This window comes from Azolla caroliniana, unplaced genomic scaffold (assembly GCF_043228905.1).
Source record: "Azolla caroliniana isolate FFs.n. ecotype wild unplaced genomic scaffold, voAzoCaro1.0.p SCAF_3, whole genome shotgun sequence".
In the NCBI taxonomy this organism is placed as follows: domain Eukaryota; kingdom Viridiplantae; phylum Streptophyta; class Polypodiopsida; order Salviniales; family Salviniaceae; genus Azolla; species Azolla caroliniana.
The window spans coordinates 2,235,345-2,260,566 of record NW_028230438.1 but is presented as its reverse complement, the minus strand read 5'-3'; the positions used below and the strand labels follow the sequence as shown (position 1 = coordinate 2,260,566).

Below are 25,222 nucleotides of genomic sequence, written 5' to 3'. Positions count from 1 at the left end.
AGATAAAGCCTTTCTTTTTTCAGTGATGGGAAAGTTGAAGCAAAGTTGTTGTTTATTTAATGTGTCGCTCTCTGTCGATTAATGATAGTAAATATAGCACTGATGACAACATAGTTCCAAAACACAAACACTGATCACATCAATATGAAATGGGATTAGAATTAGTTCTCAAATTTAAATGAACAATTTGAGAAAAAAGAATTGACTCCATTATTTACATGGTGTGATCGTTTGAGAGGAAATAAGTACAAAAATAAGTGAAACATGGGGGCGTTTGGTGTTCTGGTAGTTCTTGCTCCACGCTGCAAACACTAATAAACAGGTTATTACTTCTTGTTTATAAGCTCGAATTAACAGCCATAGCTCCCAACATTCAGTAATGAAGAATGGAGTATGATGGACACAGAGATCACCCAATGGTAAGACCCGTGTTCAGGCAATGATGAGAAGCGGGGATTGTAAGGATCCATATTCACAATGTGATTAATGAGAGTAAATAACATCAAAATCTTTAACATTTCATGACAGTGATACATTTGCACTGATCATATCAAATCAGGTATCAAACTACTAACATGAATAATTTGAGAAGAAAACAGGATGAATTGGCTCCTCAATAGTTTACATGATATAAAACGAAACGGAAACCTCTAATACAATTACTAGAAGAAAAGCCATAGTTTTATACGGAAGAAAGAAAGAAAGAAAGAAGAAGAGGAGTATAAAGGCCATAGCTATATACATCCTTGAATGGCCTTCTTCCCTTTTTACATCCTTTACCTTGGCCTTCTGTGAAGAATATAGAAAATTTTCAGACCCTGAGAGTCTTCATTGGTTCCACCAAAACTAGCTAAGGATGCCTGCCTATCTTCGGAAAAACCAAAAGAATTTCGACGCGCACAGATAACCAATGATTGAGATTAACTAAAATTAGAATCTGGACAATATATATTATTATTGACTTCAAATACTAAATGAAAATATGCTTCTTGTATACTCAAGTTGTCAGTGAGTTGTTTCCAAGTATCCGATCCGACTTTCATCTTTCCAATCCATGATTCTGTTAGAAGTTCTCATTCCAAACTTTTCTTTCCCAGGATAGTGAGATATATTCCTTGTGGGCCACTGCAAATCTGGGTTTTTTGTTCCACTTTTCTATGCTTTTGACATTTTCCGTCGTTTTCATAGTTTGCAATTTGTGCTACTACTATTACAAATTATAAAGACTATAGGATAATGTCATACACATAATCTGTGTCTCGTAAATGTACCAAGACTAATTCATTTCATTACATATATGGATGTATGATGGTCTTCCAGAATTTTTGTGTATTGAATTAATTAATATGTGATGGCATGATAAGGACAATGTTGGTTTAGGATGATGCTAGAGGATAATCGTCAAGATATCCAACGATCCAGCAACATCTACAAGCTTATATACAATAGTGTTACACCTCAGACTAATATTGGGGAGCTTTTTTGTAGGTAACTTTTATTCTCGTAAGAAATCAATGAGCTTTTGAGATTGTCACATTTTTTGTCTCTACGACCTACATGCTCTGACCCCATCCATGAAACATCTATCTAACTACTCACAATCTGAATGATAGTCCTCCGAATCTCCACTATAGTTATGACATTGATCATTACAACCTAAAATATTAACCTCATTTCTACCTTTAATACATACTCATTTCTCTTACGGAATTTATGCGCAAGCATAAAATATGCATGCTCTAATACTTTGATAACCACCAAATGATTTATCATAAGTACAATATCAGATTACAACCATGCTTTTATGAGTACATATGTACCAATACTTGATGTGACTTAGTTCACTTCTATTAACATTGTCATCGAAAATGATAAGATCGCATGGGAACAGCTTCACAATTTTGTGCTTCATATCGTATTTGTGTAACAATATATTAAAAGGTGACTTTCTACAAAGAGTATCTCGTCTCATTGCCTCAACCCTAAGGTGATTTATTTCTTTAAAAGTTATTACAGTTGGATAATCACTCAATCTACCTTATGTGGTTTTCTTAAATTAAATCTGATTTGAAACTAAATCTTTATCTTTTTGGTTGCATTAGGATACATCATTCTTTGTTGCAAATTGAAAACCTTGATTGATATTGAGGATCTTGTAAACGCACACATCGATTCTATGCTGTGATATGAGCAAGTATATACCAATACTCTAGACTTAACCTGTGGATTGTTTGTGTATTACATCACCAGACAATTTTTCTTCAGTTTTTATTATATTGTTGAGATTATAGACGTGTGATTGGAACCATCATTTTATACATTCTTGGAGCAAAGTCTGTAATATAAAATCCTTGGATTCAAGGTAAATCGACAATGAAATAAAAAAACGTTTATCAACAAAACTAATTGAAATCTTCATGCAAAGTATCCACTAAGCTCTGGGATTGGTGTCTAAATCTAGCATCTCGTCGTCTTGTGATGTGAATGTTGGACATACAAGAAACATGAAGATCTATTCTATCTCTTTATTGCTTCAAATGGTTTAACAAATTGGGATCCTAACTCCAAGATGTACAATGTTCAGCTCTACTCTAGACAAAGCAATTTATTACATTAGTAATAAGAAACACCGTGAGGTTGTATGCTATCATGGCGTGGTTATAGGAAGTTCATTATAGACGTTCACCAATGATAAATAGAGGAGATCAAGTACTATGTCAAACATGTTATTGTTCTGACATGACAATACGTCCAAGGCACAAACAATTAAAAGCACGTTCATGTACTCCATTCATCACATTTGTGTACAAATTGCCAACCAAGTAACATGTGCAATATTTCAGCAAATAAGATTGTTGCAGATTACTTTCCAATGCCCATCCTTTAGGTTGAGCTCTTGTGTAAATACTGGCTATGGATATTATGGCTACAGTGGGCACTCTATCTAAGCTGGGTTGGGTTATCCTAACAATTATGGCTGTGATGCCATCAAAGCTTATGTGATTGTCTAATGAGACTCATACAGAACGTACTTCATTTTAATTGGGAGAGGATAAGATGCTTTGCTTACAGAACCAATGCTTGTAACAAGATACTCAATAACACAATAATCACCAATTAATTATTTATCATAAGTACAATGTGGGATTGCAAATAGCATATTCCACCATGTTTTTATGAGTCCACAGGACACTTAGTCCTTGTCACTTATTTTACTTCTACTACATACATCATCTTCTGAGAGTTACAAAACAAATAACAGAAATTACGTACAATGAAATTCCAAATGAATGAACAAAGCTCCACACTCTGTTGCTTTTGAGCTTCTTTATTTTAGCCCTAGGGTTTTATTAAGGTTCAATGTTTAAATTAGGGCTTTTGGTAATAACCCTAACAACATATATAGCCCTGTGTGCGATAGGAACGCAGGAAGGACTGAAATCAATTACCATGGCGGAGAAAAATACCTCCCACGAAACGCCCACGGCTCTCACAATGCTCCATTACATCGTGTATCATCTCTTCCCATCTTTCACGCGATCGAATCTCAACATTCATGGCCATGGCACTCCACATTTGGACCAACCTTTCGCTGTTTCCAAGGCTGCCCTGTATCACCTGTGCCTTAGTCAAGATTGCTAGATCTTCTTGGGTCTTGATAAGTGAGTCCATGGTGGCCACATACATAGAGAGCTCATCACCAGTATTGGTAAGGCTTTGTTCATATGCAAGGAGGTTCCTCAACACATCGTCCATGTTATCTTGCACGACAAGTTGTGGAAGATCAAACCGAAGCTTTCTCTTGTCGTATTTCATCACCGATATGCTACCTTCAATACCCCTAAACCGGATGCCGGATTTAGAGAGTTGAGACGCCGATGGAAGAAGATCAGTTGTCGTGTGATCTGCTGACTGCGGGAATCTGAATCTGGACTTTTCTAATGGCTTTCCGATGACCCATACATACAGGCAATCAAGTAGATGACTGCAATGTAGAAAATTTGGGGTTTCAAATTTCGCGTCCTGAGAATTCCTCGTAGGGAATGGATCGATTCTTTTTACAACATCAGCCACTACTTTCCGGAGCTGATCCATTTTTAAGGTGGGTGGGTTTGGAAATTCTTGAATCAGGTTTATCAGATAGGACATGGGAATCTGGTTACCCATCAAGAACAGGTCCCTCCATACTTGCATGTATGTGAGGTTGTTGTTGCAGAGCGTTGGAAAGTGGTCATGTTCCTCGTGTTGGGGTTGCAACTCATTCCAAACAAACCGCAACAAGTCATGAATGAAGACAGTATCTTCAGTGACAGAAAGCGTGAGGGAATTGGAGGTATTTTCAGGGAGGCTTGAATAATGCATGTGAAGAGGGTTCCAGTTGAGGCATCGCATGAGCTCATCCTGATCTGATATCCCATGTCTTCGCATGAATCCGTCCACACATAGTGCCTTATAATGATCAAAAGAGCGTTTCTCATCAAGCATTTGATACAGTGGTCCGATGGTCAGGATCTGAGGGGAATATGACCCTGGATTCACCTCCAACAATGTTTGGTGAGGCTTCGATATTATCGAACTTCGAAATTCCTGTCTCTTATCGTCCGGTGGTAACCACAATGCCTGCATGGCTACTATACCCGAGCGAATTTTTTTATCCCAATGTTGATATTTCTCCTAAACTTCTTCTTCAGACTTTTTCTGTGGGCACAAACCTTATGCTTTTGTTGATTTCCTAGTCTTTTCTTGCAGGAGATGACAATAGAGAGAAAAATGAGAGAGAGAGAGAGAGAGAGAGAGAGAGAGAGAGAAAGAGAAAGAGAGAGAGAGGGAGAGAGAATAAGATCAACTTCATGATCGCATACATTGGAAAGTCAACTCCTTATTATAAAGGTTTGTGCATGTGCAAGGAGCTTCCTCAACACATTCTCCCTGCCATTCTTTTAATTTATACAGCCTGTATTCTAATCTCATTAGCCAAAGCTTGATCTTGATTTTAGAGATAAAAGTTTTCTTTTCTCCGTGAATACCTGATTGAGGTATTCGTTGTTTGTGTGTCGCATTCTGTGGATTAATAATAATAGTAAACAGAACACTGATGACACACATCTGAAGAAAACAAACATTGATCCCATACAGACGACGTTACATACAGCACTGATCACAACAAATTTGCAGAACACAAACAGTAATCACATCATTTGCAAAAGGCTTAACATGACCAATATTTTAGCAAATGTCTCAATTATGTACATGGTGTGATCGTTTGAGAAGAAATAAGTACAGAAAACGCTGAAACTTTGGTGGCGTTTGCCTTTGGGGAGTTCTTGCTTGAAGCCGCAAACACTAATAAACTGGTGATTACTTGCTGTTTTTAAGTAAGCTCTTTAATTAACACCCACCATAAAACCCATAAACAATGTTCGGAAACACTTATACTCATCAAGATTATCAGAGAATATAACCCATACAAATTCTATTTAAAATTAGCAGACTAAAACACACGAATTGAATCTTTTGATTATACTATAGATTAGGAGTTGTAAGAAACTACTTGGATGAATAGTTTACTGTAATGTTTATTTCCACGGAACATATATGCAATTCAGTTCACGCTTACAAGCGAATAAGATATACATGAATACACATCAATTCCATTCATTTATTTCTAGTGGACACATCAGCTCATCGACAATCTTATCTTGCAATTTCTCAAGTTTCTTGAAACAGCAATGTATCAAGAAACTCCAAGTTCATAACGTTTTAAATCCCAATCTGTGTCTTTCTCTACGACTCTTGTTTTCTATGCCGCAAACATCTTGTCGTATGTTTAAATGCTGAATGGAGATTTAGGAATGTAGTGTCAGTCATATGCTTTGTAACATGATGATGTTGTGGTATTATTACATTTCACCATAAGTACATGATCGTCCACAATTTCATAAACCAATATGGACGATAAATCAATAAAACATGATTCACCATAAGTACATAATCTTCCACAATTCCATATGCCAATGTGGATTATAAATACAAAAAACCATAACTAACAGAAAACAATTAAATAATGAAATCCCAAATGAATAAAAAAAGCTCTATAGTTGATTGTGTTGAGCTTCTTTACTTTTGCCCTCGGGTAACTAAGGGTTTAGCGTTTAGGTGTATTTAGGGTTTGTAATAACCTAAGATAGAGTAGACTGTCTGGAATATTGAAGCTGAGAGCAGTAGAAACGCTGCAATGACGGATGCCACTAGCCACGGCCGAGACAAATACGTTTGATAAAACTCCACATACAAGCGACGCCAACGGGAGGAATTGTGGGCATTTATCTCATGGATCATTTCTTTCCATTCCTTACACGGCTCATAATAGACATTGGTGCCCATGTTGTTCCACATCTGGATCAACCTCTTGTCGTTCCCGACTTGGTTCTCTATCACCTTCGCCTTAGTCAAGATCACTAGATCTTCTTGGTTGTCGATGAGGGAGTCCATGATGGCCACATACATAGTGAACTCACCTCCATCTTTGAACGTTTGTTCATAGGCAAGAAGGTTCCTGAGCACATCCTCCGTGCCATCGTACACTACAAGGCGTGGAAGATGGAGCTGAAGTTTCTTCATGTCATACTTCATCACTGATACATTACCTTCACAAGCCTTGAACGAAATGCCGGCTTTCGAGAGTTGGGACGCTGTTGGGATGTGATGAGACTCCTCTTCAGAATAAGATGCTGAAGATGGTGGTGGTCTCTCAGATGGTCTCTTAGAGTCGTCAAATGTTTCGGTGCACGAATAATAAAGGGCATCAAGTAGATGCTTGCATTTATCGATCAATTTTCTGTCTTTCGATTTAAGGAATTCCTCAAATCGGGCCTGCACACGTTTGCTAGAGATGAATGGAATCCTGGGAACAATAAATTTCCTTACCGTATCCTCGAGAGCATCCAATGAGAAGTTGCGATTGTTAGCGATCTCTGTAATCTTCCTCACATATGACATGGGAATTTGATTTCCTACCAATAGCAAGTCCCTCCGTAGTCTGTCGCGGAATGTAAAGTCATTAGTAAAGAAGAAATTAGTAAAGTACTGACAGACACCTATGGTAGGGTCTTTCTTGGACAGACGCAGCAAGAACTCATGAATGAAGACGGTATCCACAGTGACCAGAAGTTGGAGCCAGTCAATGTCAGATTGGGGGAGGTTGAGAAGATTATAAATACGGCTAAGTTCATCGGGTTGATCAGGGGTGAGTTTTTTGGTAAGCTCTCCCACACCTGGTATCCTATGTCTTTCCATGAATTTCTTCACACATTTTGCCTTAAAATTATTAATGGGGGATTGCTCAAGATCTGGATACAGTGGACCGATGGTCACTAATTTAGGGTCATATGCCTCTTTCTTCACTTCCACCAAATGTTGGGGAGGCTTCAAAATCTTCCAACTTCTGTTGAACACTGGTGCATCATCAACATGCAGATTGATCTGCTTCTGCATGTAGCCTCTCCATTCATCTTTGATGGTCTTGGGTTTGTGATCAGGTTCTTCCATTGGAAGTGTAGTGTTGAATCTAATAATCTTCTTCTTCTTCTGCTTCTGTAGGGCACTAATTAGTTGATAATTTCTTGCAGTCCATTCGGTCAATTAGTAGCACTAATTAGTTGATAATTTCTTGCAGAGTTAATCCTGGCTCAGATGTAAAGAAAGTCTATATTATACGTATCAATTTATCTACGTACAAAGAGAGATAAGAAAGAGAATCTCAGACTGTCGAATTCTATACAAGAATCATGCCATTTCTTTTACACAGCAAATACTCTATTCTATCTTTTAGTCCTTTCTTCTATGATTTCAGACATCTCGTCGTCGGTGGTGATGAGCTGAGTAAAATCAACTTTATGATCGCATACATTTTTAACTTTATGAGTAAAGTCAAACTCCGTATTGTAAAAAATTGTGAATTGGCAAGAAAGCTCCGCAGCACATGTTCTGTGCCATTTCTTTAATTTTATACACAGCCTGGATTGGATTCTCATTCAGGAACGATCTCCATTTCAGAAATAAAACTATTCTTTCTCCTTAATGGGAAAGTTGAGGGCAAAAAAAGTCGTTGTTTAGTGTGTCGCTCTCTGTGTATTCATCATTGTAATACATAATACATTATATATGTATGTGTTAAATTTTAATAATGCATTGACTTTCTTTGGATAAGAGTATCTTGCTTGAAGTTAAAGCGTCGTTTTGTTTGATCCTTTTACACTATGTACTTATTGGGGCACATGGATGCTCAATGATTAAGACACCCAAGAGAGAGTTGTCTTCGTCTTTCTCCCTTGGTTTCCAAACCATTCATTTTTTAGACCATAAACCGATTGGAGCCATGTCGTGGTCACTTAAAAATATTCCACGTGGAGCATTGTCGTGGTCACTTTAAAAAAAAAAAAATCCTTCTTTTTGGAAAGAGCATGGAGAATCATGCTCATTCAATTCTTTTCTCTTATCATAAGTTGGATGATCAAAGAAGGCTTCGAAAGTTGTCCCAAACTCACATTTTGGTTTTGTCCCAACTTGTCCCAGACTCACATTTTGATTTTGTCCAAACTTGTCCCAAACTCACATTTTGATTTTGTCCCAAGAATGGAACTCTTTTGGAATATCTTGACATGTGAATATTATAATAGCCTTTTCGTCCCATATACAATGTCCATTCACGTGTTCTCGTGCGTAATCTATCTAATCGTGATTTTGGGACATAATGATTTGGTGGGCTTGTAATAGGAGCGTACAAGTAGAAGCATATCCCAAAGATAAATATCATCACCTCCCAACACGAGAATATCAATTCTCTAAAGCCTTGGCATCCAGCTAAATGCTCGTGAAGGTAGCATATCAGTGATGAAGTATCACAAGGAAACTTGAGCTTCACATTCCATGACTATGAGAGGAAAAGAGGAAAATACCTTCTTCTTCTTCTTCTTTTTATATAAGATTTTCTTCGATAGCATTAAGAACAAAACGCCCGAAGGCTACACCTTGAACCTAGCAACCAAGAAGGTTACAACTTTCTTTATACACTGATATAAAATACAAGGATGTTTACATTTGTGATATTCAAAGAGTCCATGGAAATCGATATTGCCATTGAGGCACTTGAGCTACCATTGTAAACAGGGGCACCTTTTTCCATAAGTGAAGAAGCTTTTTCCTTTTCTTGATCATAGTATCTGGGGAACCCTGCATATTGTCATACTCACCACGGACTACAGCTAGAAAGTTCTCCCATAACTCAAACAACACATCTGAGACATGAATGTCTACCCCATCATAAAGTTGTTTACATCGATATTTCCATAATACCCATAATGTTATTGTGGACATAGTTTTCCAAATTTGGACGGATCGCACCTGCTTTCGAGGTTGTTGGAAAGGACTAACTAATTTCAATCTTCCATTATGTATTTTCATTGCCTCATGAACATCGTTTGCCTCATACAACATTAAACCGGAGTGTAATACTCCCCACATCGATGATCCCCATGAGAATAAGAAACCTACATTTATTGTTAGGAATAAAGACACGACTTTCTTCCATACTTGATGAGCAAAAGAACAAGACCATAAGACATGCTTGGTACTCTCTTGAGGTTCATGGCAAATGGCACATTGCCGCAAATTGGGTGTCACATTTCTCTTTCAATGTATGACCAACTGGTAGAGCCATATGCACTAATAACCATCGAAAGAGAATAAATTTAGTTGGCCCCTTGAATGACCATATCCATTTCCAATAGGTTCTCAACTGCAAAGTGGAAACACCCCAATTGGTCCAATGTTTCTGAGCCGTTGGTATCTTTCCATTATGAGAGAGCAGTAATGATCTTCCAAGTTTTACTGAGTACTGAAAAAAGGGAACCTTTACGATCTTTTCCCCCAAGGAGTGTGACCAAAGCCAACCCCCTGGATCCCATGTTAATCTTGCAACAGGATCTTTTGAATATAACCACATGATATCACACATATGAGCAATTGATGGATAAGGATCAACGATCCATTTCTTTCCGGTTTTAGCAACCACTCTAACTGGTGCACTTTGTAAGTCCTGTAGATAATTGCAATCAAAGGTATAAGATTGCAATCTATTGTTGTCTAGGACCTGAAAATAAGACACACACCCATTAGGTGAAACACCCTTAACAACCATCAATCTATCATTTACGAAGCATCCAAACCATAGATGTTCCGGCCTCGGTTGGAAGGTTGTTAAAAATGAAGAATATGTTACTGATAAGGTAGCCATCATTATCTTGGCACCATGAACTGATTGTAGATGTACAAGTCGATCTTCTTGTGACATTTGTTGAAACTGAGTCCACGTTCTTACAGATGCAGCTGGCCCATTATCCAATTTACCCCAAGCAAGGTGAGGATGCAGGCCCAATACTTTTCCTGCATTATCCCGGAATAGAGAATTGGCAAGCATAGGTTGATTAAGTAATGCATCCCAGGTAGAAGGTTTGTCCTTTAGCAAAAATGATTTAATTGCATCCCACGCTCTTATGATTCCTAGCAAAAATCTATTGGATGCAAGATTTGTCCTTGGTGTTTTCATGTCATTCAAGAACAACCACTTTAAAGAGGGTGACCATACTCCTCCTGTCTTAGGAGTTAATTGCATTAACTAGAAAATACCTAAACCATCAAGTTTGGCAAATAGGTCTAAATATTGGCATGGTTCAATCTTGACATTGATGCCCATGTCGTTCCACATTTCATATTGCACCAAAACCCGAGGATGCCATATAATTACTAATATTTATTAAAAGATAGAATAAACATGTTGACCTTGGATTGGGATATTTGGTAATGATATTTGTTACAACCGTTACAATTACATAAAAGAAAATAGTAGAATATTTAAATAAATCTTGGAAGCACAAACGTTTCATCTCATGAACGTTTGGGCTCCCAATAAGTTTCTATTTAAAGAAGTAGTTGTGATTTTGAAAAGGGGGGGGGGGGTTCCCAATGGGGAAGGACCAAGTCATTAGTTAGTAATTCGCACTTACCTTTTTTATTTCTATTGAATACAAAGAGTGTTCTCTCTCATTTTGTGCCATTGGTTTAATACTTGGTATCAGAGCAAGATAAGGATTGGCAAGCCATTCCAGCAAGAAGAGATTGAAGAAGTGGCACACGACACCACGAGAGGAGTCAAGGTAACCACAAAGATAGTAGACTATTTTTTTTTCTCTCTCTCTTTTATCTAACCAATGGCGGGAAGAAGGCGAAGAAGAGGGATCAACTTGGGAGAGCTAGGGAACGAAGGAGACACTCCATTAGGGGAGATAGCCCTAGATCGAGGAGACCAAGAGGCCACCGAATTAGAGAATGGAAGGTTCAATATGGAAGATCAAAGGTGGGAGAGAGAAGAAGAGGAATCGGGGCCGCAAGGGAGAAGGCCCACGGAAGGAGGACCAGGGCGTTTGGAGGAGATGGTGCAGAGGCTGGAAGTCGGGAATGCCGAGAACCACCGCCACAACTTGGGATCATTTAAACCTATCAAACCAAAAATGTACATGGGGGAGAGGAACTCGGTGGTACTTACAAGATGGATAAGAGAAACCGAACTATTCCTCGTCCAAAGTCAAGTAGAACCCGACTTGTGGGTGATGGTCTCCGCGTGTTTTTTGGATGGACCAGCACAAAATTGGTACATGTCGGGGGAAAGCGTGTTTGAGTTCACGCCTTGGACAGAGTTTAAGCGGGAATTGCGTCATTATTTCATACCACAAAATGAACATCTCCGCATCATGGATTAATGGAGGATGTTGAGACAAGGGGAAGGGCAACTCACCATGTACATTGAGAGGTATCGCCAAGTGACATTGCAGCTGCCGCATCTTCATCAAATAACCAAACTCCACGGGTTCCTAGTTGGATGGAAGCCTCGGATCAGGATAGAGGTAGAAAAGATGAACCCTCAAACTTGTGAGGAAGCCATGAGGGTGGCAGAGAGGATAGGAGACATAGAAGGGAGCTCCCGACCTTTCCACAACAATCTAGGAAGTACATCCAACAATCGTGGGTGGACGACTACCACTAGTTCGATAGGAAGAGGAACAACACGAGGGGATCCAATTAGATCGAGCTGGACAAATAGCGGGGGAGGAGGAGGACAGCCGGGGAGTCCCATTTCTACTTCAACACAACGAACCCCACTAATTAGAAGAGGCTGTTTTGAGTGTGGAGGCCCTCACTTGGCATCCAATTGTCCAAAAAAGAAGCAACTCACGGTGCGGGCAGCCACCTCACAACTCGAGTTAACAGAGCTCGAGGAAGGTTCCGAGCAAGACATACAAGCAATAGCAGCGCAATATGAGGAAGAAGATGAAGAAGTCGCTGTACGTGCAGGAGCCGCCACCGCCTGGCCTACCTGTCTCACAGTCAAACTCAATAACACAAGTAATCTCTTTCTCAACGTAAAAATTAATGGGCATAGTTGTGAGGCAATGGTAGACAACGGTGCAACACACAACTTCATAACACCTGAATGCGCGAAGAAGTGGGGATTAAAATTGCAACCTTTAACCAACCTCTCTGTGAGTTTTGTACAGGGATACACTAATAAGTGTTCATTAGCAGCCAATGTCTTGATTGAAGCGGGAGAATGGAAGGGGCGAACACCTTTTCTAGCGGTTGACATGGATGGGTGCGAGGTGATCTTAGGGCTAGAATGGGTGGATAAGTACGTCATCAACCAATTCGGGAAAAAGGTAGATAAGGTGTTACTAGATAATGAAGATGGGAAGGGAGGCATCATTGTAAACATGCATAGGAGAAATGCAAAGGCAAAGGCGACAACCGTGACCGCAAAACTTTGCACGGGAAAGGTGGCAAATCGAGTCTTAAAGAAGGGCGGCCAACTCTTTCTTTGCACGACCCTGCAAGCATCAACAACAGTGAGGAAGGAAGGACTAAGGGCAGAAAATATGAAGGAAATATTAGAGCAATACAAGGATGTCTTAACAGCGGAGCTACCCAAAACTCTTCCGCCACAAAGGTCAATCGATCATAAAATCCCAACCATTCCCGGAAGCATACCACATGTAAAAGCTCCTTACCGAATGAATGCTACTCAATTAGCAGAGCTAAAACAACAATTACAACAATTAGAAGCATGTGGGTTCATCAGACCAAGCCAATCACCTTACGGTGCGCCCGTCATTTTTGTGGCAAAGAAGGATGGGACATTGCGCATGTGCATGGAGTACAGGTCTCTCAACAAAATCACCATAAAAAATAAATACCCATTACCTTTGATTTCCGACCTCTTGGATCAACTACAAGGAGCCCGTTATTTCTCTCGCATAGATCTCAGATCAGGGTATCATCAAATCCGCGTAGCTACGGAGGATATTGAGAAGACAACATTTAGGACGAGATATGGCAGTTTTGAATGGCTGGTGATGAGTTTCGGTTTGACAGGAGCACCCGGAACATTCTGTAGGCTCGGAAATGAAATTTTTAGGGATTATTTGGATAAATTTTTGATAATTTACATTGATGATTTGTTAATTTTCAGTAAGACTTTTGAGGAACATAAACAACATGTCACCAATGTGCTGCAACGATTACGGGAGCATCAGTTATACGCAAAACCTGAGAAGTGTGAGTTCGCTATGGAGGAGCTTGAATTCTTAGGATTTCGAATAGGAAGAGAAGGGCTCAAGATGGATCCGGCCAAGGTAAAAGCAGTTCAAGATTGGCCACGACCCACCAAAGTCCTCGAAGTGCAGCAATTCATAGGCTTCGTCCAGTATGTGAGAAGATTTATTAAAAACTTCAGTCAAATCGCAACCCCACTGACGAATCTCATCAAAGGCTCACAAACATTCTGTTGGTCTGAACGTGAACAACATGCCTTCGATCAATTGAAGAAGGCAGTGTGTGTGCAACCGGTTCTTCAACTCCCGGACTTTTCAAAACCATTTAAAATTCACACTGATGCTTCTGATTTTGCTTATGGGGCTGTGCTTATGCAGGATGGTCATCCGATTGCCTATGAGTCAAAAAAGTTTTCAGCGATAGAAAGTTGGTGGCCCACACACGAGAAGGAAATGTTGGCAATAGTTTATGCACTTCGGAAGTGGCGGCACTACGTACAAGATAAATTTACACGAGTAGTGACCGACAACATCTCCTTGCAATATTTTCTGACACAACCACGACTTTCAGCAAAACAAATGAGATGGCAAGATATGTTAGCAGAATTTGATTTGGAGATTGTACATAAAAAAGGCAAGTTGCATACATTACCTGATGCATTAAGTCGATTGCCACGCATCCTCCATATTTCTGTCATCTCGGCTCAAGGATGGATAGATGAAGTACGACAACCACAAACAGAGGATGCAGAGATGCGCGAATTAGTAACCAAAGTCATGAATGGGAGCATAACTCATGGAATGTACAAGTTGCAGGACGGCTTATTGTGGAGTGATGATAAAATAGTAATCCCGAATAATATATCACTAAAGGCAAAGATACTAAGGGAATTACATGATTGCCACATGGCCGGGCATGGGGGACAAAAGCGCACATTAAAAGCTGTTAAAAACTTCTTCGTGTGGCCAAGAATGGAACATGAGATCATTGACTATATACGTTCATGCCAGGTATGTCAAGCCGTGAAAGCTAGGTGAGGAAAAGCGCTCGGACTACTGCAACAGATGCCGGTACCATCCCGTCCATGGGATGTAATAAGCATGGATTTTATAATTGATTTACCCTCATCCAAGGGGTTTTGCATCCTTATGGTCAATGTGGATTTTTTTTCTAAACAAGCTCACTTCGTGCCGGCAAAGCCACCTCTAACAGCGCAACATGTAGCACACTTGTTTTTTAAACATGTTTTTAAGTATCACGGGCTGCCAGAAATCATAGTATCAGATAGGGATCCAAGGTTCACTAGTGGATTTTGGCAAGAATTGTTTCGGATTCTAGGCACACAGCTCCGTATGTCATCATCCGCACATCCGCAAACAGACGGGCAAACTGAGCGACTCAATCAAGGCATCGAGGACTACATTCGATGTTATGTCAAAGCGGATCAGACGGACTGGGTGGAACACATCGACATGCTCGAATTTTGTTACAATGCTGCAATCCATTCATCAACGGGATTCTCTCCATTCGAGCTCACCACAGGTAAAGAAGTCCTCACACCGATTGCTTTATTGCATACAAATAAGAAGACACAAGTAGAGGAATTGGATGTGTCTCGTTTTTTGGAGGAGTGGAAGGACCGGATGCAAGCAGCACAAGAGCATCTCATAAAAACAAAGTCACAGATGATCAATCGTGTCAATAAGAAACGGGAACACGTGGAGTTTTACCCAGGGGATTTAGTACTTGTCAATTCGGCTAGTTGGCCGTTACTTCAGGGCCTCACGCCCAAGTTTAACCATAGGTTCTATGGACCATACAAGGTGGTCAAACAACTCAATAATGTATCCTACAAATTACAACTTCCAGAGGCTTCCAAGATACATGATGTTTTTCATGTTAGCCTGCTAAAACGTTTCCACCCAGATGAAACATGGGGGCGCGAGGCAACTATTAGATGTGAACCTGAAGCACTTTTGAAGACACAGGTTCGTAGAGGGAGAAGACGCTACTTCATCAAGTGGCGAGGGAAACCATTATCCGAAGCATCGTGGGTAACTGAAGAAGCGTTGCTACAAGCAGGGTTTGAATGGCTACTTGAGCCTCTACAACAACCAGAGCCGTGACCTAGGAACCTTTATGCAATAGTTTCGAGGTCGAAACTCTCTCGACTAGCGGGAGAGTGTTACAACCGTTACAATTACATAAAAGAAAATAGTAGAATATTTAAATAAATCTTGGAAGCACAAACGTTTCATCTCATGAACGTTTGGGCTCCCAATAAGTTTCTATTTAAAGAAGTAGTTGTGATTTTGAAAAGGGGGGGGGGGTTCCCAATGGGGAAGGACCAAGTCATTAGTTAGTAATTCGCACTTACCTTTTTTATTTCTATTGAATACAAAGAGTGTTCTCTCTCATTTTGTGCCATTGGTTTATTAATATTCCTACTTTCTGAATTACATAAACTATGGGAAGTTATGACGCTTTGCTCTTTAATGGAGTGAGATTACTCAACATAAAAATACCCACACATATGGCTAGACAAATTTATTTCATATGCAGTTATGTACATACGAAGATACAAGTAAAAAACATTAGAAGGTGACTTTCTATGCATTAGAATACATCTTTTCTCTCTTGCAGATTGAATACCAAGATATTGAGCATCTTCTAAAAGCACACATCCATTCTATGTCATCATATCAACAAATAGATGCCAAAACTCTTAATAACTGGATTGCTTGTGTATTAAATGACCACACCATTTTTCTCATCAATTTCTATTATGTGGCAAAACCATCATCTTATACATTTTTACACTAGAGTGGTCTGAAATCGTTGGATTCATGGTTAATCAATGACAAATCAAAAGACGTTTATGATGTAAACCAATTGAAAAGTTAATACAAAGCATCCATTAAGCTCTGAAATTGGTCTCTAAATGTAACATCTCCTCTTCTTGTCACGTGAATGACGTAGTCAGGAGAAGCATGAAGATTTATTCTATATCTTTATCTCTTCAAATTGGGATGCCAATTCCAAGAGGTACTGAATTCATGTAGAGATCCAATCGAAGCGTATGTGATTGTCTTATGAGACTCATACAAAATGTACTCCATTTTAATTAGGAGAGGACACGTGATTGGCTTATGAGACTCATACAAAATGTACTCCATTTTAATTGGGAGAGGACACAATGATTTGCTTATTGAACCTATGTTTGTAACAAGATACTCAATAATACATTAATCACCAATTATTTATCATAAGTACAATGTCGGATTGGAAATAGCCATGTTTTTATGAGTCCATAAGACACTTAGTCCTTGTCACTTACTCTACTTCTACTACATCATCTTCTAAGAGTTTCTAAAAATAACGTACAATGAAATCCCAAAGGAATGAACAAAGCTTCATACTCCATTGTTTTTGAGCTTGTTTATTTTATCCCTAGGGTTTTAGTAAGGTTGAATGGTTAAATTAGGGCTTTTGGTAATAACCCTAACAACATATATAGCCTGTCTGCAATAGAAACGCTACAAGACCTTAAATCAAATGCCATGACAGAGTAAAATACTTAGAATGAAACGCCGAGGGCTCTCACAATGCTCCATTAGATCTTGTATCATCCCCTCCCACTTCTCACGCGATCGAATCACCACATTCTTGGCCATGGCACTCCACATCTGGAGCAATCTTTCGCTGCTTCCAAGTTTGCTCTGTATCACAAGTGGTTTAGTCAAGATTGCTAGATCTTCTTGGGTCTTGATAAGGGAGTTCATAGTGACCACATACAGAGAGAACGCATGACCAGTATTGGTATGGCTTTCTTCATATGCAAGGAGGTTCCTCAACACATCCTCCGTGTTATCTTGCACGACAAGTCCTGGAAGATCAAACCGAAGCTTTCTCTTGTCGTATTTCATCACCGATATGCTACCTTCAATAGCCCTAAACCTGATGCCTGCTTTAGAGAGTTGAGACGCTGATGGAAGATCCGATGTCATGGGATCTGCTTGTTGCGGGAATCTATGTGGATTGATGGCTTGTGTCCTACACTCTTTGAATGGCTTTCCGGTGACCCAAACATATAGGCAATCAAGTAGATGATTGCAATGTTGAAATTTTGGAGTTTCTAATTTCTCGTTCTGAGAATTCCTGATAGGGAAAGGATCAAGTCTTTTAACAGCATCAGCCACTACTTTCCGGATCTCATCCATTTCTAAGTTAGGTGGGTTCGGAAACTCTTCAATCAGCTTCTTCAGATAAGACATGGGAATTTGGTTGCCCATCAAGAACAAGTCCCTCCATATTTGCTTGTATGTCAAGTCATTTTTGAAGAGTGTAGGGAAGTGGCCGTGTTCTGTGTGTTGGGGTTGCAACTCGTACCACAGAAACAGCAAGAGTTCATGAATGAAGATTGTATCTTCAGTGACCAAAAGCTTAAGGGAATCGAAGTTGAGGCTTGGATAATGCAGGTAACGAGGGTCATAGTCGAGGCGTCGCATGAATCTGTCCACACATGGTGCCTTATAATGATCAAAAGGGCGACTCGTATTAAGCATTTGGTACAGTGGTCCGATAGTCAGAATCTGAGGGGAATATAACCCTGGATTCACCTCCAACAATGCTTGGTAAGGCTTCGATATCATCAAACATCCCTGTGGAGGCAAACGTGGAGAAAGAAGATTTTTGGAACGTGGAGAAAGAAATTTATGTCTGTCGCTATCCCATGGCAACCGACTTGCAAATTTGAAACGTGGAGAAGGAAATTTAGGTCTGTCACCTTCCCATGGCGAAGTAAGTGCATCAACAACTCCATCCATTTGGCATATGCGAATACCTGAACTTGCTTGTCGACGATGCAAAGGTGTCCTATAATGCGCCGTTACATCGTTAATCATCTCATTCCATACTTGGGGACAATAAATCATGATATTCTTGCTCATAGCATTCCACATCTGGACCAACCTTTCATTACTTCCAAGGTTGCTCTCTATCACCTGCGCCTTCATCAAGATTGATAGGTCTTCATGGGTCTTGATAAGGGAGTCCATAATGGCCACATACATTGAGAACTCAACACCAGTATTGAAAAGGCTTTCGTCATTTGCAAAGACGTACCTGAACACCTCCTCGGTAGAGAACGCACCACTAGTATTGATAAGGCTTTCGTCATATGCAAGGAGGTTCTTCAACACATCCTCCGTGCTATCTTCCACGACAAGTCGTGGAAGATCAAACCGAAGGTTTCTCATGTCATATTTCATCATGAACAATGGATCATTTATCGAAATAAGTCAATAATTCAAGCTGGCAACCTTGGGTCTACCCGATTTCGAGTCGAGTTCCTTTGAACTTCATACAATCTTCTGCAGAAACCACATGGGTATTAGACTACCTATCTTTCGAATGTATAATCCATCTATCAGTTATTTCTAGTTTGGTGGGGGAATATTATAACAAAATTTCATGCAAATTTTCGAAATCGAAAATATGAAAGACAAACTAAATGGATTTGACCGAAGTAATTTATCATCGTAACAAGTATGGTCATGGGGCTGATAACTAATTCTGAACTTTGGGATGATTTGGACATTCTACTGTCAATTTCATTGCAGCTAAGACTAAAGTTTTACATCCGTATGAAGAGATCAAGATTTTATCTTCCGATTTCTCATGGCTAATTAAACAGCTATGTATCGAAACGCTACAAGTTCATAACTTTGTAAATATTAATATGTCTCTTTCTCTAGGAATCCTGTTTTCGATGCTGCAAACATGTTATTGTATATTTAAATGGTGAATGGATCTCTAGGAACGTAGTATCGTATGTTTTGTAGCATGATGATGATGTGGTATTACATCCAAAAATATCGTCGTGTTTGTTAAGATAGAATATAATTATTTATATAGAAAGTAGTTTAACCTTACAGAAAATAAAACGATACATGACCTCCTTCTTTTAGTGTTTTCCTTATAAGCATGTATATAAAGTATTGTTTTGACAAAATAAAATATATCCCTTTTCTTTTACAAAGCTTGTCTTATCATTTCTGTCCAATTCTCTCTTCCTCTCTCCTTGTGTGTTATTGCTTCTTGTCCAATTGTAGTGTTCCTGGTAATGTTACTTATTCTCAATAGATTTATTTTGTGTTTGCCATCTTGTTCAGCTTGTATGTAATTTGATGTATGTGGGATCAAGAAAAAGACGACAAAGAAGAAGAAGCAGAAATTGTGCTTCAGCAAGTCTTCATTGCGAGAACAAAAACTTTGCAAGAACAAAAACATTTCACCATAAGTACATAATCTTCCACAATTTCATAAACCAATATGGACCATAAATCAATAAAACATGATTCACCATAAGTACATAATCTTCTAAAACTGAGTAAACCAATATGAAAAATAAGTCAATAAAACATGATTGACCGTAAGTACATAATCTTCCACAATTTCATAAGCCAGTGTGGATTATAAATCAGTACAATGTAAGTAACAGGAAACAATTAGATAATGAAATCCCAATGAATAAACAAAGCTCAATACTTAATTGTGTTGAGCTTCTTTATTTTTGCCATAGCGTTTAGGGATTTAGGGTTTAGGTTGATTTAGGGCTTTGTAATAAGCTAAGATTGAATAGACTGTCTGTAATATTGAAAGTGAGAGCAATACAAATGCCGCAATGACGGATGCCATTAGCCACGGCCGAGACAAATATGTTTGATAAAACTCCACGGACAAGCGACGCCAACGGGAGGAATTGTGGGTATTTATCTCATGGATCATCTCTTTCCATTCCTTACACGGCTCATAATAGACATTGGTGCACATCTCGTTCCACATCTGGATCAACTTCTCATCACTCCCCAAGTTATTCTCTAGCACCTTCGCCTTAGTCAAGATCGCTAGATCTTCTTGGGTGTCTATGAGGGAGTCCATGATGGCCGCATACATAGTGAACTTACCTCCATCTTTGAAGGTTTGCTCATAGGCAAGAAGGTTCCTCAGCACATCCTCCGTGCCATCATACACGATAAGGCGCGGAAGATTGAGCTGAAGTTTCGTCTTGTCATACTTCATCACTGATATGTTACCTTCACAAGCCTTGAACGAAATGCCGGCTTTCGTGAGTTGGGACGCTGTTGGAATGTGATAAGACTCCTCTTCGGAATAAGATGGTGATCTCTCAGATGGTCTCTTAGAGTCGTCAAATGTTTCAGTGCACGAAAAATAGAGGGCATCAAGTAAATGCTCACATTTATCGATCAATTTTCTGCCTTTCGATTCAAGAAATCTCTCAAATCTGGTCTGCACACGTTCGCTAGAGATGAAGGGAATCCGGGGAACAATAAATCTCCGCACAGTTTTCTCGAGAACATCCAATGAGAAGTTGCGATTGCTAGCAATCTCTGTAATCTTCTTCACATATGACATGGGAATTTGATTTCCTACCAACAGAAAGTCCCTCCGTACTCTGGCGTTGAATGTAAAGTCATTATTAAAGAAGAAAATAGTAAAGTACTTGCAGACACCTGTGGTAGGGTCTTCCTTGGAGAGAAACAGCAGGAATTCATGAATGAAGACAGTATCGATAGTAACCAGAAGTTGGAGCCAGTCAAAGTCAGATTGGCTGAGGTTGAGATTATAGATGCGGCTAAGCTCATCTGGTTGATCATGGCTGAGGTATTGCATGAGCTCTCCCACACTTGATATCCCATGTCTTTCCATGAATTTCCTCACACATAGTGCCTTAAAATTATTAATGGGGGAAAGCTCCAGATTTTGATACAATGGACCGATGGTCACTAATTTAGGGTTATATGACTGTGGCTTCACTTCCAACAATGCTTGGGGAGGCTTCAAAATCTTCCAACTTTCGTTGAACACAGGTGCATCATCACCATGCAGATTGATCTTCTCTTTCATGTAGTCTCTCCATTTATCTTTGGTGAAGTCGGGTTGTTGATCAGGTCTATCCATTAGAATTTTAGTGTTGAATCTAATAACCTTCTTCTTCTTCATCTTCTTCTACTTCTGTTTTTGTAGGGCACTAATTGGTTTGACACTTTCTAATTGAATTAGCCTCTTCTTCTTGAATCGTCCACTTCTACTTCTGTAGGGCCCTAACTGCTTGATAATTTCTCCGGTTTTCAAGTAGTACCACTTCTCTTTTCATGCATCTCTATGAGTTAATCCTGCCTTCAGATGATGAGGAACTGTACACTCTATGTACGCATCTCTTTATTAATCTATGATAAGGAGAAAGCTATAAGAATGAGCATATGTGTGGAGCCAAGAATCAAGCCATTTCCTATTATAGAAAGCAAAATAGTAGATATTCTATTTTTAACCAATTACTGTACGATTTCGAATAAGTCAGTTGGGTGTTGATGAGCTGAGTCAAATCAACTCTATGATCGAATACATAGCACAGCCAATTCCTTGTTGTAAAGGTTTATTTATGCATGTTCAAGGAGTTCTTCAACGCCATTCCTTAATTTATACAGCCTGTGTTCTCATCTCATTTAGAAGAGCTTGATCTCCATTCTAGAAAATATTTAGGTCTTTTTCGTGATGGGAAAGTTGAAGGCAATGTTGTTAGTTCTTAGTATGTCCCACTCTGGATTAATCATAGTAAACACATCTGCAGAACACAAACATTGATCACATAATTTGCACACATATGAAATCCGATTAGAATTGGGTCTCAAATTAACGCTAACAATTTTGAGAAAAAAGGGGAGGAATTAACTCAATTATTTAGGTGTTATGAACGTTTGAGCGGAAATAACTAGAAAAATAATTGGAACTTGTGCTTCGATACTTCATCGCTTCAATTAATTAATTTAAATCCCAGAATATCGATCTCCATTGCTACATCAATCACCAAACCATTCACCACAATTTCAAAAAAAGACATAAATAATAAGAAATAATTAAATTAATAAACCAAAATTATAGGCAAAGATCAATAATCAATTGTGTTGAGCTTCTTTATTATTGCCCTAAGGTTTAGGGTAGGTTAATCTTTTGGGTATGTAATAGCCTAAGATTGTATAGACTGTCTGCAATATTGAAGCTGAGAGCAGTAGAAACGCCGCGATGACCGAAATCCATAGCCATGGGCGAGAAAAGTACATTTGATGAAACTCCGCATACCAGCGACGCCAACGGGAGGAATAGTGGGCGGCTATAACAGGGACCATTCCTTTCCATCTTCTCGATTCGACAGTATAGATCACATTGATGCACATGTCATCCCACATCTTGACCAATCTGTAGTCATTTTCAAGGTGGTTCTGTATCACCCCCGCCCGAGTTAAGATTGCTAGATCCTCTGGTGTGTCAATGAGCGCGTCCATAATGACCGCATACGTCGAGAAGTCACCGCTACTTCGTCTTGTGCTGGACGTTTGTTCATGCGCAACGAGGTTCCGGAGCACATCCTCTGTGTCATCTTCCACGACGAGCTTCGGAAGATCGATCTGAAGCTTTTTCTTGTCATACCTCATCACCGATATGTTACCATCACAAGCCTTGAACCGGATGCCGGCTTTACAGAGTTCCGATGCTGTCGGTATGTGATCATACTGCTCTTCAGAAGAATGAATTTGATTCTTCGGAATTAGATTGTCTCGTAGATTCGGTTGGTCGTGATGGCAACACCATTGACAACGCAATAAATTCTTCTTCGAAAGTGCACGAGAAGTAGAGGGAATCAAGTAGATGCTTGCAATTATCGATTAAATTGATGTTTTCCGATTCGAGAAATCTTAGAAATCTAGTCTTTACATCTTTCCTAGAGATGAAAGGATTACTGAGGACAATAAATTTCCGCATGGTTTCCTCGAGAACATCCAATGAGAAGTTAGGATTGTTAGGAATCTCTAGAGCAATCTTCTTCAGAAATGACATGGGAATCTGGTTGCCCATCAACAGGAGGTCCCTCTCTAGTCGCAGGTAGAGTGTAAAGTCACTATTGGAGTAGAAAATGTGAAAGTAGCTGCAGACACTTTCCATAGGTTGAGGTATGGATAGAAACAGCAAGAATTCATGAATGAAGACGGTATCGATAGTTGGAGCCAGTCAAAGAGTCAGATTGAGGGAAATTGAGATTATAGATGCGGCTAAGTTCATCCGTTTCAACAGAGATTAGGTCTTCCACAGCTGATATAATCTTACTATGTCGCTCCATGAATTTCTTCACACATAACGCCTTCAAATTATCAATAGGGGAAGCCTCAAGATTTGGATACAATGGACCGATGGTCACTAATTTAGGGTAATATGACTCTGGCTTGACTTCTAACAATGGTTGGGGAGGCTTCAAATTAATTGAACTTGTGCCGTTGAACACAGGTGCATTAACATGATTGATCTTCTCCTTCATGTAGACTTGTCTCCATTCACCTTTGGTGAAGTTTGGTTGATGATCAGGTTCATCCATTGGATTTGTAGTGTTGAATTTGATCTTCTTCTTCTTCTGTAGGGCACTAATTAGTTGATACTTTCTTGGATAATTAGGTCAAGTAGTACCACTCCTGTTTTCCTACACCTCTATGAGTTAATTCTGCTATTTGTTAGTAGTGTTCCAAGTTTTTATGATCCTTGGAAATGGCTGGTAGGCACAACAAAGTTTGTGGGCCTAATTTGGGGATACGTATTACATGGGAAGAGTGGTGGGAGATTTCGGACCGTAAATCTATTTGGTAACATTTAATTTTCCTATTTTATCAAATAAATGTAGAGAACAAGAAAAAGGGGGTAAAAGGTTTTTTTTCTCCATTTTCTAGACTTGTCCTATAAAGTAGATAAAATGGGGCTAAAATAGCTAGTTTGGAGAACGTTGACTAGCTAGATCTATATTTAGAAACTGTACCCAAAACAACTTCAGTCTCAACCATATTTCTCGTTTAAAGTCCACAAATTTGTGGGACCAACCTACTTGTACTGTGCCTTATGAGGTAGGAATGCAAATATGGGGAATTTCTTTTGGTGAGCAAGCATTATGTGGACTATTTTGTTCATGCTATAAGATAATAAATATTTGGTCAACAAACTTGCTAATGAATGTAAGGTTGCATTGGACATTCTATTATCAATTGTCCTTAGCCATTGTGTCTAAATTTATATTCATATTAAAGAATTCGGATTTTATATACCATGTTGTTAGCCTAGTTAGGAGACCTATATATTCAAGAGAACTTTTTATCTAGGGTTAAGAAAGAGGAGGATACTTGTTATGATTAGCATAAAAACATGGAGATAGTATTGTTACAAGTGTCACTTTAAACCCATTAAAGATCCTTGTAACAGGCAATTATTCATTATTCAAGCATGCATTAAGCACCAATCAAGTTTATATTATTTATTACAAGTGTCGCTTAAAACCCATTAACAATCCTTGTAAGAGATAGTTACTCAAGCATGCATTAAGCACCAATCAAGGTGTCGTAAATTCAATGCCATGTCTCACCATGTTCTTATTTCTAAGCATTTAAAATGCTTAGAACAATCTTCCACAATGATAAAAGTTCATATGGATTGTAAATCCTTA

The 25,222-nt window shown here is 39.2% G+C and overlaps 2 protein-coding genes and 1 long non-coding RNA gene across 3 annotated transcripts in view; all 3 read right to left on the bottom strand.

Moving 5' to 3' along the window:
- Positions 1 to 3,904, bottom strand: part of LOC147865837 (uncharacterized) — a 75,742-nt gene extending 71,838 nt beyond the window's left edge. Inside the window, exon 1 of the long non-coding RNA XR_015529444.1 lies at positions 3,192 to 3,904. This is a non-coding gene — a long non-coding RNA (uncharacterized LOC147865837). The remainder of the gene's footprint in view (positions 1 to 3,191) is intronic.
- A 2,232-nt stretch (positions 3,905 to 6,136) lies between these two features.
- LOC147865835 (putative UPF0481 protein At3g02645) lies at positions 6,137 to 21,725 on the bottom strand. Its single transcript, XM_087317549.1, has 2 exons — positions 21,673 to 21,725; positions 6,137 to 7,581 (listed from the first exon to the last, which is right to left on the bottom strand). Exons 1-2 carry the CDS (start codon positions 21,685 to 21,687, stop codon positions 6,163 to 6,165), a joined length of 1,434 nt encoding a protein of 477 aa, XP_087173675.1. The 5' UTR covers positions 21,688 to 21,725; the 3' UTR covers positions 6,137 to 6,162.
- On the bottom strand, positions 17,107 to 18,920 carry LOC147865836 (putative UPF0481 protein At3g02645). The gene has a single exon (XM_087317502.1). The coding sequence runs from the start codon at positions 18,918 to 18,920 to the stop codon at positions 17,214 to 17,216; it is 1,707 nt and encodes a 568-aa protein (XP_087173628.1). The 3' UTR covers positions 17,107 to 17,213.
- Positions 21,726 to 25,222: the final 3,497 nt, after the last annotated feature.